The 17,277-nt window shown below is 31.3% G+C and overlaps 3 protein-coding genes and 1 long non-coding RNA gene across 4 annotated transcripts; 2 read left to right on the top strand and 2 right to left on the bottom strand.

Annotated features, from left to right (window-relative positions):
* Positions 1 to 1,465: 1,465 nt before the first annotated feature.
* On the top strand, positions 1,466 to 2,253 carry LOC145571828 (peamaclein-like). The gene is made up of 2 exons (XM_081630864.1): positions 1,466 to 1,562; positions 2,015 to 2,253. Exons 1-2 carry the CDS (start codon positions 1,466 to 1,468, stop codon positions 2,212 to 2,214), a joined length of 297 nt encoding a protein of 98 aa, XP_081486990.1. The 3' UTR covers positions 2,215 to 2,253.
* A 5,045-nt stretch (positions 2,254 to 7,298) lies between these two features.
* Positions 7,299 to 8,043, top strand: LOC145571827 (uncharacterized). Its single transcript, XR_014096630.1, has 3 exons — positions 7,299 to 7,439; positions 7,532 to 7,635; positions 7,908 to 8,043. It is a non-coding gene; the product is annotated as an uncharacterized LOC145571827 (long non-coding RNA).
* A 5,279-nt stretch (positions 8,044 to 13,322) lies between these two features.
* Positions 13,323 to 15,262, bottom strand: LOC145571826 (RING-H2 finger protein ATL60-like). Its single transcript, XM_081630863.1, has one exon. The coding sequence runs from the start codon at positions 14,529 to 14,531 to the stop codon at positions 13,620 to 13,622; it is 912 nt and encodes a 303-aa protein (XP_081486989.1). The 5' UTR covers positions 14,532 to 15,262; the 3' UTR covers positions 13,323 to 13,619.
* An 887-nt stretch (positions 15,263 to 16,149) lies between these two features.
* On the bottom strand, positions 16,150 to 17,024 carry LOC145571825 (uncharacterized). The gene is made up of 2 exons (XM_081630862.1): positions 16,749 to 17,024; positions 16,150 to 16,504 (listed from the first exon to the last, which is right to left on the bottom strand). Exons 1-2 carry the CDS (start codon positions 16,938 to 16,940, stop codon positions 16,370 to 16,372), a joined length of 327 nt encoding a protein of 108 aa, XP_081486988.1. The 5' UTR covers positions 16,941 to 17,024; the 3' UTR covers positions 16,150 to 16,369.
* Positions 17,025 to 17,277: the final 253 nt, after the last annotated feature.

Raw genomic sequence — 17,277 nt, 5'->3', positions numbered from 1 at the left:
TGCTCAAGGAATCCAAGGAACTTATGCAAGAAATTATGCATGCATTGTTGTAAAAAATGCCAATGTGTTCCCAATGGTCCTTTCGCCGACAAAAGCCAGTGCCCTTGCTACAGAGACCTCAAGAACGACGAAGGCCAATCTAAGTGTCCTTAATTTTAATTTAGACCAATAAATCCTATGTGTCTATGCTTAATTTCTTTAATCCATCATTATAATCCTAAATCCTGTGTAATGGTTATTAGTATTAGTAAGAAATAATGATAATTATATATACAGGGCTTCATATATTGATTGTCATCAGCCCATAAATTATTATAGATTTATGTTCATCTTATAGCTATGAGAGTGTGGATGTAATTTGATGTTGATAAAGTTTGGTTATGGCTTTATATGCCTTATTCAGCTATTCATATTAATTATTAAATATTGAGTATATTGGTATGATAAATTTTGTGTAACCTGAAACGTTTGATTGTATACATCAATACATGTATTAGTAGTGTGATAATAATGTGAAATTAATAGATAGTGAACTAAACTTTGAAATTAATAGATAGTGAACTAAACTTTATAATATCAAGTAATCAAAGAACGGACAACCACTAGACTTAATTTGATATGAGACGCTCCCAAAGAACATGAGAAACCCACAAGATATATGGTCGATCTAGAGTACTGTATTAGTTAAATAAGCACATGATGGACCTAATATTTCAGCAAAAACTTTTATGGATATTCGCTTTATAATACGGGGTAATAATAATAGTGTACATTAAAAAATTAAAGGTAAATTTTAGCTAATTGAATTTGACATTTCTTTTAACCTTTTGCAAGAAAACTGTAAAATTAGATCTAATATGACATTAACGTAAATAGACTATGAGGTATGTTTAAAAAGAGTAATATAGTTATTTCTACTTATTATAATTTTTTTGGTGTTTAGAGAGCCACAAAGACGAGGGTGAGAATCGATCTCAGGATCTCCTGCAATTAGAAAGGAAGCTCTAACCACTTGAGCTATCCCTCACTCTCATTATAATTTGATTTTTACTCGAAAACTACTTTTATCATATAAAATCTGATATTTTTATCCGAGTAACTTTTACTAATTTTGAGTTAGCTGTTAATCATTTAAAGACAAATTTAGAACAGATATTATAAATTATTTTTTTTTTTAAAAAAAAAAAGAAAAGAAGATTTAGCTACACATTCATAGTTTTCCTCGATTTGGATAACATCAAAATTTAGCGCAAATCTATTTTTGGTAAAAGTCCAAAATGTACACGATTGGCATACAGGCATAATTCTAAGGCTCACCGCTTATGACAGCCGTAATAAGGAAAGAAAATGTTAAGCTTATCTATTTTTATATAAACCCTTTATTCAAACCACGCCAAAGAAAATACAAGTATATATTAACAAAATTAGCATTTTTATTCCCACAAAATATTTAAAATCGGGAAAAATGAATAAGTTTTCATTTCCATCTTTACTTCTCATTTCCCTCGTCCTAACTTCTTTGGCCCTTGACATTGTTGATGCTACATCATCCCCTGCAGTAGGTAATTTAATTATTGTCAATTTCTTTGATTAATTAATATATACATTTTTCGAAATAAATCAATTGATTTGGGTTGCTAATATTAATCTAGGGTGAAAATAATCGCATGTAATATTTAAGTTGTGTTTTGTCATACGCGACATCTTAAATAATACAAAGTAATAAATAAAATTCATCATGTATGTCCAATGTCCTCCTATATTTAAAAAAAAAACATTGTCTAAAATATCGAGAATGACTAATTCTATGTGAGATGGAAGACATGATACATGGATAATTGTATTGCTCATTTGTCTAGGGTATCAAGGGGGAAAAAAAAATACCTTGGCCCTTTAGACACATCTGAGTATTCTCAAGTGCATCTAAGAATGTGTAATAATATTTAGTTCGAGCACTAACAATTCATGAATAAAAAGTTACGCCTTTGTTCGTTTTTTATCATATTGTATTCAGGGAATTATACAGCCCCAGAGTTATGCCCGAGCAAATGTGCATGGAGATGCTCCAGGAATCCACGAAACTTGTGTAAGAAATTGTGTGTAATGTGTTGCTCAAAGTGCAAGTGTGTACCTTCAGGTCCATTAGCCGATAAAGCCGAGTGCCCTTGTTATAGAGACTGGAAGAACAAGAAAGGCACTGATAAGTGCCCTTAAATTTACAATTTGGCTCACTTGCTTAAGTGTCTTTACTCATGTGTGTAATTTTATTTGATTGTTTAATTTCTTGATGTCATACTTTGATATAGTTTTTGCATAGACAAAACAAGTATGAATAAATATATAATGAAAGTAAATTTGTGGAAACAATTAAACTGTACTCCTCTTTTTTTTTTTTTTTTTTTTTTTTTTTTTTTTTGTCATTGTTTAAATTGAAGCTGACATTGCAATAATATTTTGATTTTTACACTATTTATTTGTCAAAATACAACTATTGATGATTAGGCAAGGTTTTTAAACTATTTGATGACTAGGTAAGATCCCTAAATTATTTGGCCGGAAATAGTACTCCTTTGTGGTTGAGGAAACAAATTACATCACTCAATACTTGAGGTAATAAAACACTACAAATTTGCCTCAAAAAAAAAAAAAAAAAACCTACAAATACGTTAGTTTAGGAACCATATTTGACCTTAATTCAATTTAATTTGCCACAACATAACACTTGAACTTAATCAATTAGATTGATTATTCTGGATAGTCAAAAAAAAAAAAAAAAAACCTTTGATTCACTTTTTCTTTTGAAAGAAAACTTTAATTCACTTATTCACATGTTATATCCCCGTCAAAAATGTTATATCCCTAAATGTGGGCTGCATATTGGGCCTACAAGGCTACAAGTGGTACAATGTATAAGCCCAAAATGTTGGTAAGCGTTTAATGTTGGTGCTTAGCTAGGCCATGTGATGTGCTTCAAACCTTCAAGGCATCAGATCTACATCTACTGCATGCATGCTGCACATCTCTAAGGTCTATTCCTCACTTGGGCGTGTAATTTTCAAGTTGTACCCAGAGTTGTAGCTTCGTGTAGGCGCCGACATGTAGCTAGTATTGGTTTTACTATTGTCAATAGAGGATAAATATAACTACTCTATTCAGTTTAGAATTTAGATATTGAAGTGTTAAATTAACTCGGATAAAGATAATTCACCTAAAACTCTTGAAAATATTGTAAAGCTCTTGGAAGTTTCATTAGATATCTCTATCTAGCCAGCTCTCAAATGGTAAGATGACAAGTTGTTTACTTACGTTGAAAGCACATGCACCCATAAAAGATGTATGATAAAATTGCTAATTACAATAACAAAATGACAAATCATACAAGCATAGCTTAATTCTATAGTACACCTCTATCATGCATCTATGCATGAGTATATATATATATATATATATATATATATATAATATATATATATATATATATATATATATATTAGATTTTTGACTAATTTGGACTAAAGACCACCGACTATTTATTATGGTTCCCGACTTTCATCCTTGAAATAATTATTCATACTTCATAAAGTTGAACAACTTCAGGCGTTTTTGTCCCATTTTTAATTTTTTCGAAAAACAAAAGAGCCTGTTTTGATTTATTGAATTGAGCTGAATTGAACTGCACTAATTAGAGCTGAAATGAATTATTTATAAGAGAAGGAAATTAAGAGTTGAACTAAACTAATTGAAGCTGAATTGAACTGAAATTAAGGCAAAGAGAACAGGCCCTTAGTAGGAAACGCAATTACCTTTTTTTTTAAAAAAAAAACACTCATCATATTCCGTAATATTTGATCTAATTTGATTTAAATACAGTGCGTATTTTTTCCTATGAGTATATAAAAATAACTATATTTTTGTTTCTTATTACGAAATTTATGATACTTATTTTATACGGAAACACAATTCGACCATTTCTAAAACACTCCCTCCATTCTAAATTAGTCGCAACATTAACTGGCAATGGCACACAATTTTAGATACTTTGGTTGGCTTTATATCTTATTAGGTGGTAATTGATTGACACATAATTGTAGAGCAGGAATCCAAGTTGGCTTCCATAAAGAAAGAAAGTAAAATAGAAAAAGACTAGAATGTATCACATCAATACAGAGTATATATATGTATGTGCACTATGGCATGGACCTTCAAACTTAGTATAACTTCCATTATCATATAGCTTAAAATACCTTAATAATAAACATAAGCTTCTATACATCCTCTCAAAATATATAAAAATGAAGAGCTCAAATGCAGCTACTCTTGTAATTACCCTAATCCTATGCTCTACGTACCTTGCTCATTATCACTAATGCAGATCTCTCACCTCAGCCATCTGCTCAATCACCTACTTCCTTAGCCACTGCTCCAGGTAACTTCTCTACCTACTTTACTTTTACTACCTTCGTTAACTTTTAGTTATAACTTTTTTTTTTTTTTTTTTTTTTTTTTTTTTTTTTTTTTTTTGGTTCTAGTACATCAACATGTAAATACTAATATAAGACGAGTTTATTATATATGTGTACCCGGTAACTTTTAATTTTTAGATTTAATCAAGTAAAAGAAATATTAGGAAGTTATCGTCACGAGGAGGGGAATATAATTGTATGTATAATTGTAAGTAAAATGAAGTTTGTGGACTAAATAGGTTTTGCTACAAACTAACAACTATACTTGTATTAAAAAAAAAAAAAAAAAATCGCCGTACCACCACATTATAAGTTATTGTAAGTCTGTCTTATACAAAATATTGGCATTTGCCGTACTCTATATCTCTCTCTTATGAAATTGTGCATGTAGGATTTTGCAACAACAAATGTGGAGTAAGGTGCGCTCTAAAGGGGATAAACTCAAGGTGTATGAAATATTGCTTGATGTGTTGTGGGAAGTGCAGCTGTGTTCCTTCTGGGACTTCCGGTCATTTGGATGAATGCCCTTGTTATAGGGACTGGAAGGCCCCAAATGGCAGGCCCAAATGCCCTTAATTATTATGTCATTTTCCTTTTATTAAATAAATAAATAATTTTGCCATCTGTTATAGGCATTTTTCTCTGTATTATCCTTTTATATATTCCATCTTGTGTTCCAACTTTTTTCGAGTCGAATAATCAATCGTTTTTGTTGCTATAAATGAAATTGATACGTAATATGTAATGTATCATTTGAATAGTTGGTCCTATATTATGTTAAAAAATAAATATTTATGTAGCGTAATAATTGAAGACATGATATATAAGTACTTTCTTTGTTGGAATTGGAGATTTTTATGAATGATTTGTATGACAATTGAGTCCGTTCAATACAAATCACTCTTTATAATTTTACTAAATGGCTCTATTGTTCTATGGCTTTACTTTGGTAATACTAATATAATTGTGTAAACATTTTTTGAACATCATAAACATTATTTCATCTTCAAGTTTCCAAAAAATCTATCTTCATATTTTCTTTTATAATCTCCCTAGTGTAATTTTGGGCCTTTTACCAGCCCAATTCATTTTAGCCCAACAAGTTATATTTGTAATAATTTGTTACTTTTTTTAAACATTAATATGAGTTCAATATATTACTTGGTATTATAGATATAGATATTGAAAATATTTAAATAGTGTCCTTTTTTTTTGTTTTTTTTGTTTTTTTTTTTTTTTTTTGTTGTAAACACGGTATTATAATTGTAGAGTTTTAGTTGAAGTAAGGTTGAGATAGTGAATAATGACATTGCCCTTATGTTCCAAGGTTTAAGGAGCAAACTTCATGATATTTAAATTAAGAGATTTTCATTATCTCATCCCTCAAATGTCCCATTATTATCTTTAAATAAAATAGAGTTCTAATCGATTAAGTTCACGGATGCTTTAAGCCTTTAAAAGAATAACATCGCAAAATCCGGAACATTGATTTACCATGGAAATGAACTCCAATTTGTTGATATTATCCAAATTTGCAATTTGCTACAAAATTGAGCACTATCATTTTAAAATACAGATTTTTCAATGTGACATGACATAGACCTTTTTATTTGGTCGAAAATTTTGTCTTGGATTCTCCCCAATTTAGAAACAAAGTAAAATGTACTCCATATAATATGACATACAAACAAAGTATAAGTGTAGAAGACTAGAAGTAGTACCAATGTCGATCATAGGAGTATAAAAGTAGTTTTAGTTTACGTAGTAATTACTATTTGCTAGTGGTGCTTAGTAGTGTATTTTATCTATTCAAACATGAGACTAGAACAATTACATGCAAGTATTTTTTAACGTTAAGACAATAGCTTAAGTTTATCAAACAATCGTACATTTGCATTCCAATCTTATATAATTGCTAACAACCTATCAGCTGTTGTGTATCGAAATTAATTACATCAAAACAACTACGATTTATATCAATTTGATTTTATGATTGAGATCAAATTATAATAAAGAAGTGCCTCTCAGTGTCAAAGTAAATTCATGTGGCCAAATGATAAAAGAGTGGGGGGGGGGGGGGGGGGGGGACTAGTGGTTGTAAAGAGATGAGACATTAGGTAAACAAATTCTCTCACTGTCATGATAAACCTTTTTTTTTTTTTTTTTTTTTTTTTGAAGAAATAATTGATGGTATTTCTTCAATATACTCCGTAAAAGAGTTTTATTTAAGTTACGGTAAATATACAATAAAAATATGCTATGCCTTAATTGTGAAAATCGAGAGCTTCAAACTTTGGGCCTAATATAAAACATTGGGCTTGTTTAATAATAAAAAGTCATGTGAATACTATTTATATTTTTCCATAATATAATGATACGATCGTATCTTTATATTTATAAATGGTATAAATATCTGTCGTATCGTTAATATCTCAAGTTTCCAATATTATACCTTTCCCTCTACTCAACAAAGACTGAGTTGGCTGGCTACGATAATTTGCCTAATATGTTGGATTCCTTAAAATCTGGGGTTAATTTGCCAATTGCTACACTCTTCACCTTCCCAAATAACCTTTAACAGTCCTTTTAATTAATTGGTACATAGCTGTAAGGGTCTGTTCTAATTTACTAAGCTGAACTGAACTAAATTGATTGGAGCTGAATTGAATTGAACTGAACTGAATAAAGATGAAATGAATTGTTTATGAGAGTAGGAAATTAAGAGCTGAACTGAACTGAAATGAAATTAAGCTGAAGAAAACAGACCCTAGTTAAAAAATAAAAATAAATAAAAACTCTACCAATGTGATCAAACAAAATAAACTTGGTAGAAAATCATCTTTCTTTTTCTTAACATGGAAACATATGATTTACTTCTGTTTTTATAATTTCTCAACTCTATTTATTGACTTTTTTTTAACACTGACTTAAGTACATTGGGTTACACCTCAAGAAAAACTAAGAGGTTCATCAAAGGTTAGTCCTTTTTACTCTATAAACATATTCATTTTCCTTGGTAAACTTCAGGAAATCAAACTAATCTTGCTTTTTAACCCTTTTTTTGGCAGAGAAAATGAAGGATTCCTCTGTTTTCCCTGGTTTCGAGTCTTGCAACACCGCGAACAATGCCAGGAGCAGCAGTGAATATGATGCCAAGGCGGATTTCAAAGAGGTCAGGAAAAATAACAAATTCAATTCTTTGCATGAATAAATAATCATGATATCAACTGTGAAAGTTGTTTATTATTTAATTCATGTTTTATTTTTTATATTCAAATGCATAGAATTGTGACAAAAGGACTCCTTTATTTATATTACATAGTATAAGCAATATATACATACATACGTACACAAGGGCGAAGCCAGGATTTTCAAGTCCTGGGTGTCGGACTTGTTAATTTTATTTGCCAAAGATTTCATTTTGTTTTGTGTTTATCTGAGCAGATTTTGGAAGAGGCTAAGAAATATGCCAAAGAGAAGAAACAGAAGCAGGCAAAAGAAGAAAAGAGTGGCAAGAAACAAGCGAGTTCAAGTGGAGTGAAAAAGGGTGGCAAGAAGTCATGGAAATCTGCCTTCCTTTCATTTTGGAAATCATCATCATCCAAGAAGGCTAAGAAGCAGGCTAAGGAAACTCCTAAGCAACGTGGCAATGTGTCGGGCCCCATTCATGGAGGCGTTGGAAGAGCTGCAACCGCCACTGGTGGCGGTTACTGGCCCCGCCTTGCGTTCTCGGGGCCACTCACCAACATGTTTCATCAGAGGAAGAGGGAGGATGACATACCATATGTTAACCTAGAGAGGCTTAATGAGCCTGAATATGATGCCAAAACTTATGGTCCTGTTTACTCTGCTCCTTAACTAACTTTTGGTATATAGCAAGTGTATGGCTTGCTTGGTTGGTTAGGATAGATTTGTCCTTTGGAAAATCAATAGTCAAATGCATTGGACCATCTTGTCAATTTTAATATTCCGGAGTTATTATTAATGTAAGGTTTTTTATTTCGAATAAATGGTTGAGAACTTTAAAATAATTATATTGTAATGCCAATCGATTTTTTAATAAAAAAAATATATACTCCATATTATTATATGTTTTTCAAAATTGCTTAGAGAAAATACGAGTTTGATTGTGACTAGTTTGACTATGTACCAAAGCATTTATTTTGTGTGGTTTAAAAGGAGTACTTCTATAACTACTTACTCGTACTACTAATGCAATAATGCTATGGCACATGGTTTTTATTTTTCTTGTAAGACTATAAATAAGTTACAAACTGAATATTGTGCATGTCAATAAACTTTGGTTATACATTGGAATTGACTATATGAGTAAAGTCGATGTTTGTGTAGATTAACTTCTTCCGGAGAAGCATGATTAAAGGGGGTATATAACTAAGTCATGAGGACAAGTTCGTAAGCTATGAATACAGTCAACAACATGAGACGTTTTAAACATGCAATTAATTAAAGTAATTATATGGCTTATAAAACGAGACGTTTTGAGCATACAATTAATTGCAAATAAAATAAGACATTTTGAACATACAATAATTACAATTAATTGAAGCAATTATTATTTGTCTAATAAAATGAGACTGTTTGAACATACAATTAATTAAACTAATTATATGTCAAATAATTTGTACAAAATATATTTTAAATAAGTAGATATGAATCGATCTCTAAACTATGTTATATCACTCGTATTGTGGTATGTGATGAGTAGAAGGCAACATAGGCATATATGACCATTTGGAAGAGGTTGAAGGAATTATTGTGAGGCGAACGATAATTAAGAGATGTCTATTATTGGCAAAACGCATAGTTAAGATTAAAATGTTAATAAGCCCAATTTAGACATGAGTCAACCAAATAAGGTTATGTTAAAGGAGCGTTTGGTTTTAATTTTTCTTTTCACGATTTATTATTATTATTATTATTATTATTATTATTATTATTGGAGTAAGATGGTAATTCAATTGCACAATATTTTGCTATAGAGCAGCCTTTTGACATTGGTAGTCAAGTTATCAATCCAAGTAAACATTGATAGTCAAGTTGGACCAAATTATTGGATACAAAATTTGAAAAAAGAAAGTCTAAACTCTTTACAAAATGTTGACCAACTATATTAAGTGAGACTAAGTCACAAGATTGGCAAGAGCCATTCCTAAATGATACTAGTACTTATTCTCTAATTACAAAGATTTCTAAAAATGAACTTTTTCAGAACCTGAAACAGAGTTTGTAGCAAATTTGCCCTCTATAATTTTTTTTTTTTTTTTTTCTTTTCAAACAAGTTTTATGTTTATTTAATTTTTTTTTTCGGCTTTTAGCATGAACTTTACAAAATAAAATAAAATCATCAAAAAAAAAAGTACTTCTTGCAATCATTTTCACAGTTAATGTGGATCATTATTCCCAAATTTTCATTCATTAGTCAAACCAATTCCTAATTACGAGAGATGTTACAAGACTTGCAACAAAAGAACAATGATGTCCCTTAATTATAATTATTTTCTTATGTAAAGCAATGACTACTAATACATCATTATAAATTTTAAAATCAGCACAACAAAAGTGACATGACCTTCCCTAATTCAAATTGGATAAATTTTAATGCATGTATTATGTTGTGCTGATGAAAGAACTATACTCCCACAAGCAAAAGCAACTAATTTTAGCTTAAGATAAAGTGTTCTTTCTCCTTTCTTATTAGATAAGAGTAGGCCCAATACTAAGGGAGGATGCTTGAAAGGCTTGTATAAGAGTAGATCATAAAGGGTTTTCGCTACGTATTACAATCACAGAATTAATCTACCGGTATTAAATCGCATCTCTCGAATCTTGACTTAACCATTTATAAATTAACCTGCCTATTGAAACTAAGCCTAAACATCAATTCTCATCTCTCGAATCTTGAATCAATATTGTTTAACTCATACAATTAAACCAGGCCTAATTTAATTGCATAGCATTAAATCAATCAATAGGAAATTAATGAAGCATTGACAATAACAATAATAAATTACCCCTTCATATTATTTATGGATCCCCATAAACCCTAGAAATAAAATTACTCACACATAATTAAATCTAAACTTATCAAAGCAATTAAACAAGACATGATGAATTAAATTACTGAAAATAAAAGAGAAGAAATCGTTACCAAAGTTAACGAAAATAATGAATTGAATTAAACCAAGAGTTGTAGAGAGAGAAACAAGAGAGAAGTCTAAGCTTAAAACTAAGTAAGAGAAAATTTAACTAATGAAAGAGATAATTGTATCAAAACAACTAAAACGTATTTATACAAAGCTTCCAAAACTCCTAATTAGAAACTAAGTAAAATCGTCGGAATTGATCTCCAAAGCACGCGCCCGGTCGGGCGCTAGCTCGCCTAGCCGGGCCCGCCTTTTTCCTTTTATAGGGCTTCTCTCGCGCCCGGTTAGACGCAAGCTCGAGCGAAGGGTTGCCTTGTTGTTCTCCGCCCTGCCCGGTCGGGCGCGCCTCAGGGCGAGCCACTACCTGATCGGGGCGGTGGTTCTTGGCATTACTTGGACTTCTCGCTTGGGCTAATATCTTGGCCCAATCGCTAATTTCCTCTTTGGGGCTTTAATCACTCGGTCCAATGCCTCACTTACTTCTAAGTCGAGTCCTTAATCACCGGTTTGATGACTCTAACCGGCCTTGGGCTATGAAAGATGGTCGTGCTCGTAGTTGCTCCAAATAAATCCGGAAAAACGCTCCAAATCTGCAGTTTTCTACGAAACACTACCAAAACTACGAAAACACTAGAAAACACATATTTAATAAAAGTGGCTCTAAAGAGTCAAAAATACTCCTAATTATGACCAAGGGACGAGGGTAAATCACTATATAAAATAGACATATCAACATACAATTAATTGTAGTAATTATATGTCTAATAATATGAGACGTTCTGAACATACAATTAATTGACGTAATTATATTTCTAATAAAATGAGACGGTTTGAACATACAATTAATTGAAGTAATTAAATGTCTAATAATTTGTACGAAATATCTTTTCCGAGTATCTTTTAGATAAGTAGACATGAATCGATCTCTAAGCAATGTTAGATTACTCGTATTGTAGTATGTGAGTAGAAGGCAACATAGGCGTATGCCCGTTTAAAAGAGGTTGAAGGAATTATTATGAGGTGAACGATAACTAAGAGAAGAGATGTTTATTATTGGCAAAACGCAGAGTTAAGATTAAAATAGCAATAAGCCCGGTTTAACTATGTATGTGGACATGAGTCAACCATATAAGGTTATGTTAGAAAGAGCAATTTTTTTTTTTTTTTTTTTTTTTTTTTTTTTTTTTTTTTTTTCACGATTGTGTTTTATTGGAGTGAGATGGTAACTCAATTACACAATATATTGCTATAGAGCAGCCTTCTGACATTGATAGTCAAGTTATCAATCCAAGTAAAAATACACATTTTTTGACATTGATAGTCAAGTTATCAATCCAAGTAAAAATACACATTTTTGACATTGATAGTCAAGTAAAATTACACATTTTGGACCAAATTATTGGATACAAAATTTGAAAAAAGAAAGTCTCAACTCTTTACAAAAATGTTGACCAACTAAATTAAGTGAGACTGAGTCACAAGATTGGCAAGAGCCATTCCTAAATGATACTAGTATTTATTCTCTAATTACAAAGATTTCTAAGAGGCAAAAATGAACTTTTTCAGAACCTGAAACAGAGTTTGTAGTAAATTCGCCCTCTATAAAGTATAAACTAATTTCTATTTTCTTTGTATTAATAATCAAGTTTTATGCTTATATTTCATTTTATTTTTTTATTCTTGGCTTTTAGCACGAACTTTACAAAATTAAATCACCATTAAAAAGTACTTCTTGCAATCATTTTCACAGTTGATGTGGATTATCCCCAAATTTTCATTCATTAGTCAAACCAATTCCTAATTACGGGAGATATTACGAGACTTGCAACAAAAGAACAATGACATTCCCTAATTATAATAATTATCTAATGTAAAGCAAGTACTATTAATACATCATTATAAACTTTATAATTAGCACAACAAAAGTGACATGACTTCCCTAATTCAGATTGGATAAATATTATTAATGCATGTATTATGTATGTGCTGATGAAAGAACTATACTCCCACAAGCAAAAGCAACTAATTTTAGTTTAAGATAAAGTGTTCTTTCTCCTTTCTTATTAGATAAGAGTAGGTCCAATACTAAGGGAGGATGCTTGAAAGGCTTGTATAAGACTCACATTTTTTTGAGTTATAAATTTGAGGTAAAGTTCTATGTGCGTTTGATCACCATGCACATGCCGAAAATCATCCTCGAGTTTGCTCCAATTAATCCCCATTCCCTACAAGGCTACAATACCATAAACTTTCCAAGTTGGTAAAATAGAATCAATGTATTAATTCATTTTTAATTTTTTAAAAAATATAGAATAAGATACTTGGTATATAGCTTGGACATGATAAAAAAAAAAGTCAGGATAAATTAAATACACATGTTTTGAAAGAGTTAATACAACTTGAAGGTACTAATGTAAAAATTGAACTTCACGAAACATTAGTACCCTCCTTTATTTTGTCAGAAATTTATTTTTCTTTTTTTTTAAAAAACAAGTTTACCTATTGTAGCAAGTTAAGTACGCTAAATAAAACCTTTGAAACATGAGTACCTTCAGTGAAACTTTTGGTAAATATTAATACCTTCAAGTTGTATTAACTCTGTTTTGAAATTAAGAGTGCATATGTGCCGCTCCATTAATAATACACACATGTACATTATAATATTATATAGTTACGATGTTGTATGTGAGAGGATAATAATATAAATTTTCAAGAGACCGAATTATACTCATGCATAAAATACAGGGTAATAAATTTCTACAAACATTATAACATCGAGCTAGTAAACTAAAGTACTACATTTAACAAAAGAATAAATCATTGTAAGAAACTAAGAACCCTATGAGGCTATGTGGGTGTGGGGTTTTTCATCTTTTACTTAAGAAAACCACCAATCACCCATCTTATATACGAAGTAATTAAATTTGTTAAAATTGGTAAAGAAAATCTATACATGATCAAATTGCAAACAACAAACTTGAATATTTTTGGTTTAAGCTTGCTGATCAATTTCACAATTAGAAGGAGCCACCTTATTCCCCTGGCCTTGTCCCATACTTAACAACCTCCTCAACGATCTCAACCTCGTCATCACCGGAGTTTTCGCCTCCTCCACTCGTGGTGGCAACGACAAGCAATCCTCACAAAACTCGCGACTTGGTATATCAATTACCATCTCATCCAATCTTGGCCTATTGACACCAGAAGAAGATGCTGATGAAGAGGCAGCAGCATTTGCACCTTGTCCAAACGCGCTAACTCGAGTTTCATCACCCCAAAACAGAACATTTGTAGGAAAATTAGGTGCATCTGCTGCCCTTGGAGTAGCAGAAGTCCCATCATCAGAATCCGAATTAGAATCCGACCAATACAAACCATCATCATCTTGCAACTCAAGATCATTATTAGCATCATCATTCGACGAATTACTAGTAGTAGAGATCACAGAATCCCTGCAAAGTGGACATGTTGAATGAGATTGAAACCACATATCAATACACTCAACATGAAACCCATGGTTACATTTAGGCAAAAGCCTAGCTTTCTCCCCTTCTGACACTTCACTTAAACAAACAGCACATTCTAATCCATCCTTAAAATCCTTGGGGTTGTACACCAGAACAGGCAACGACCTTAGCGCGGCAGGGTCTAAACCTCGGCGATGCGCAGGGACGGCTGCAGCACGGCGCTGACCGGCTAATTGGCGGCGCCATGACACCACGTTAGGGTCTTCATTATTATGTGCCCAAAAACATTTGACATACATATGAAGGAAGAAACAAAGGGCTACTACAAAGAAGAGGACTATTACGGTTGCAATCATAATTTGTGTTGATATTGAAGCTGCTGCATATGCAGTTGCATCATTCGTTGAAGATGGTGACATTTCATTCATACCCACCATTTTTGACACTTTTTAGCTTGTAATAATTGATCAATTCTAGTGAAATACACAAAATTAACGTAATATAAGATTAACCCAGATGAGATTTTGAAGAGAAGAATAAAACCCAGAAAGGAATTTTTGAATTTTATAAAATCCAAAGCACAACCCAGATTGAAAAAATTGTGAGAATTTCAGCAAAACCCATATGAAAAATTGTTTGAACTCAAATTAAGTACAAAAAAGTAATAATAAGGGGGCTTTATATGTGTTGAAATTTGCGAAAAGTTTGGAGAGCAAGAAAAACAGAGGAAATTTCCCAGCAATAATTTTCAAATTTTTTCCAAGAAAAAGGAAAGTGAGAAGTAATTTAAATCAGGCTTATGAAATTGGGAATTTATATCATGTACTACTTATGATGTATAACTATGATTTTGTAAAAGGGTCAAATTAACTGAATATTGGTGGACAAAGTGGAAACTACTATACATATGGCCAAATAGGCCAACTTTGAAAATAAAAATTGAATTAGTCTTGTATTTTGACTAGAAACATAGAGGAGAAATTAATTGACATTTTGATGAATATGGAATGGTAAATTTAGAAGAACAAAATTAGAAGGTTCAATAAATTGAAAAGTCAACTAGAGTAATCAAATTTAAATAAACAAATTGAGAATGACTTAAGCAAGTACTATAGTAATATACGGATCTTCTTTAATCTTTAGCCATCATTGATCATTGATGGGCACATAGGCCGCCAATTTGATTAGTTGCGTTTTGTATTTTTTTTTTGGTAAGTTTCTGTATCATCTTTCATACTTTTTAGTGTTTATTATCATTAAATATCCTAGGTTAACCTAATTACTTGAATTAATTATTCCGTATGGAGTAGTTGCTAGGGCCTATTTTGTAGTTTTACTAATTTAAATAATGCAATTTTTATTTGATTGCACACTTGCAATAGTGGCTTTTCGAGTGTGCATGTGTGCGCCATTGGACCAACTTGGGAGCTACCCTCATATCTTAATTAGACAATATAACTTAATTAGACAATATATTATCATTAACCGTTCTTTAAACAATATACAAAGTAGTAAATTTTGACCTAATAATAATGAAGCTTGAGGTACAATAAGAAGATATTCTTTCGCAAAATTGACATGATGGACTTAAACTGTGATCAAAATTGGATGATCTGAGATCCCAACCTAACATGTACTGCCGACATTGAATGATTAGAAACTGACCCGACCTAACTTCTACTCAAATTTATACAACATTAACCTGAATTCATCTTACACAACTTGCAACTTTCCTTACCTAGATATGTATAATCTAATTGAATGAATCCGATTTAAACAACCTATTTGTCACCTCTAGTTCGTGGTTTTTTTTTTTTTTTTTTCCTTCCTAATTTCCCCATTTAAGTTCTATTTTAAAATAAAAATAAAAATATAAATAAATAAATAAATTGTTTAACCTAGGAACACTACCTCGATCTGATGAGCTCGATTTATTTTCATTAATATAGATAATTATTGGAGATCCAACAATTAATAATTCCAAATTGATAAAAGTATAAAGCACTCATATATGGACTACTTGGTTTATACGGAGTATAATATGAACCATAAAGATGAAAAGAGCATACAAGTATTATTTCTTATATTATGGAGATTGGAGAAACTTGGTTCAAATTTACAATTTCTTGTTAAGCATGTCATTTTTTTATGCACATGCATGCCAAACATAGATAAGTCAAAGAAACTTACATATTCTAGAATGGAAAAAGATTTTTTTTAAATAAAATAAAAAAATAATTATTTAAAAAAAAAAGAAAGAAAAAAAGAAATTGAACTATTTGGTAGGGGAAGACTTGGGGTGTTGATCTTGACCAGAACGGCTAAGGTGTGAGTCAACAGTTTCCTCAACTTCTTTCCTCTTCTCCTCTTTATCCTTTTTACCTTTCTTGATCTCCTTCTCCACTTCCACCTACATCGAAAATTAGGGATTAATAGTTACATATATTACTCTATCAGTCAGTATTTCCTTATTCAAATACCATAGATTTTCAAGTATGTTACTACTTATACAATAATAAAGGACCGGTACTACGAAGTATATATGAATAATACAGCTTCTATTGCTAAACAAATCATCTGTTCCGCTTTTTGCATATAAAAAGATGAATCAGAAAAGAAAAAAGTAACAAATTAATAAGGAGGTAATAACATACATTATCAATGTCATCTGTAGCAGGTAGATGAGTGCCATGGACCCCGGACCGATTGCTAGCTCTTCCCATCATCAATCTATGTTGTTGTTGTTGAGTCCTATTTTTCACAAAATCATAGCTAATCATAGTATTATTAGCAGGTCTTTTCTCTCTTAACATAAGAGCCAACATCATTGGTGACACAACCTTCATTTTTCTTTGTTCTAAGCTTTCAAAAACTAGTAATATTACTTGGTATAATTTTTGAGAATTGCTAGAGTTCAACTTAAACGAGAGTGGAGCAACTAGGGATAGTTAAAGAAGGTATAGAAAATGCTTGCTGTAAGACATGCATATAACCATATACTATACGTGTCTTCTTTTCTTGATTATGATGTGGCTGTTTTTCCGGGTCTCTCTTTATTCCCTCCGTGTTATAATAGATGTTATGTTTTGATTAAACGTGCATATTGAGACTAGAGATTTGGATTTTGATCAATAATTTTAAGGAGGTTTCATTTCAAAATTGTTTGACAATAGGAGGATTATG

Source organism: Chenopodium album, chromosome 12 (assembly GCF_948465745.1).
Source record: "Chenopodium album chromosome 12, dcCheAlbu1.1, whole genome shotgun sequence".
In the NCBI taxonomy this organism is placed as follows: Eukaryota; Viridiplantae; Streptophyta; class Magnoliopsida; order Caryophyllales; family Amaranthaceae; genus Chenopodium; species Chenopodium album.
Note: the sequence above shows the minus strand (reverse complement) of the source record. Positions and strands in the feature narration are given on the sequence as shown.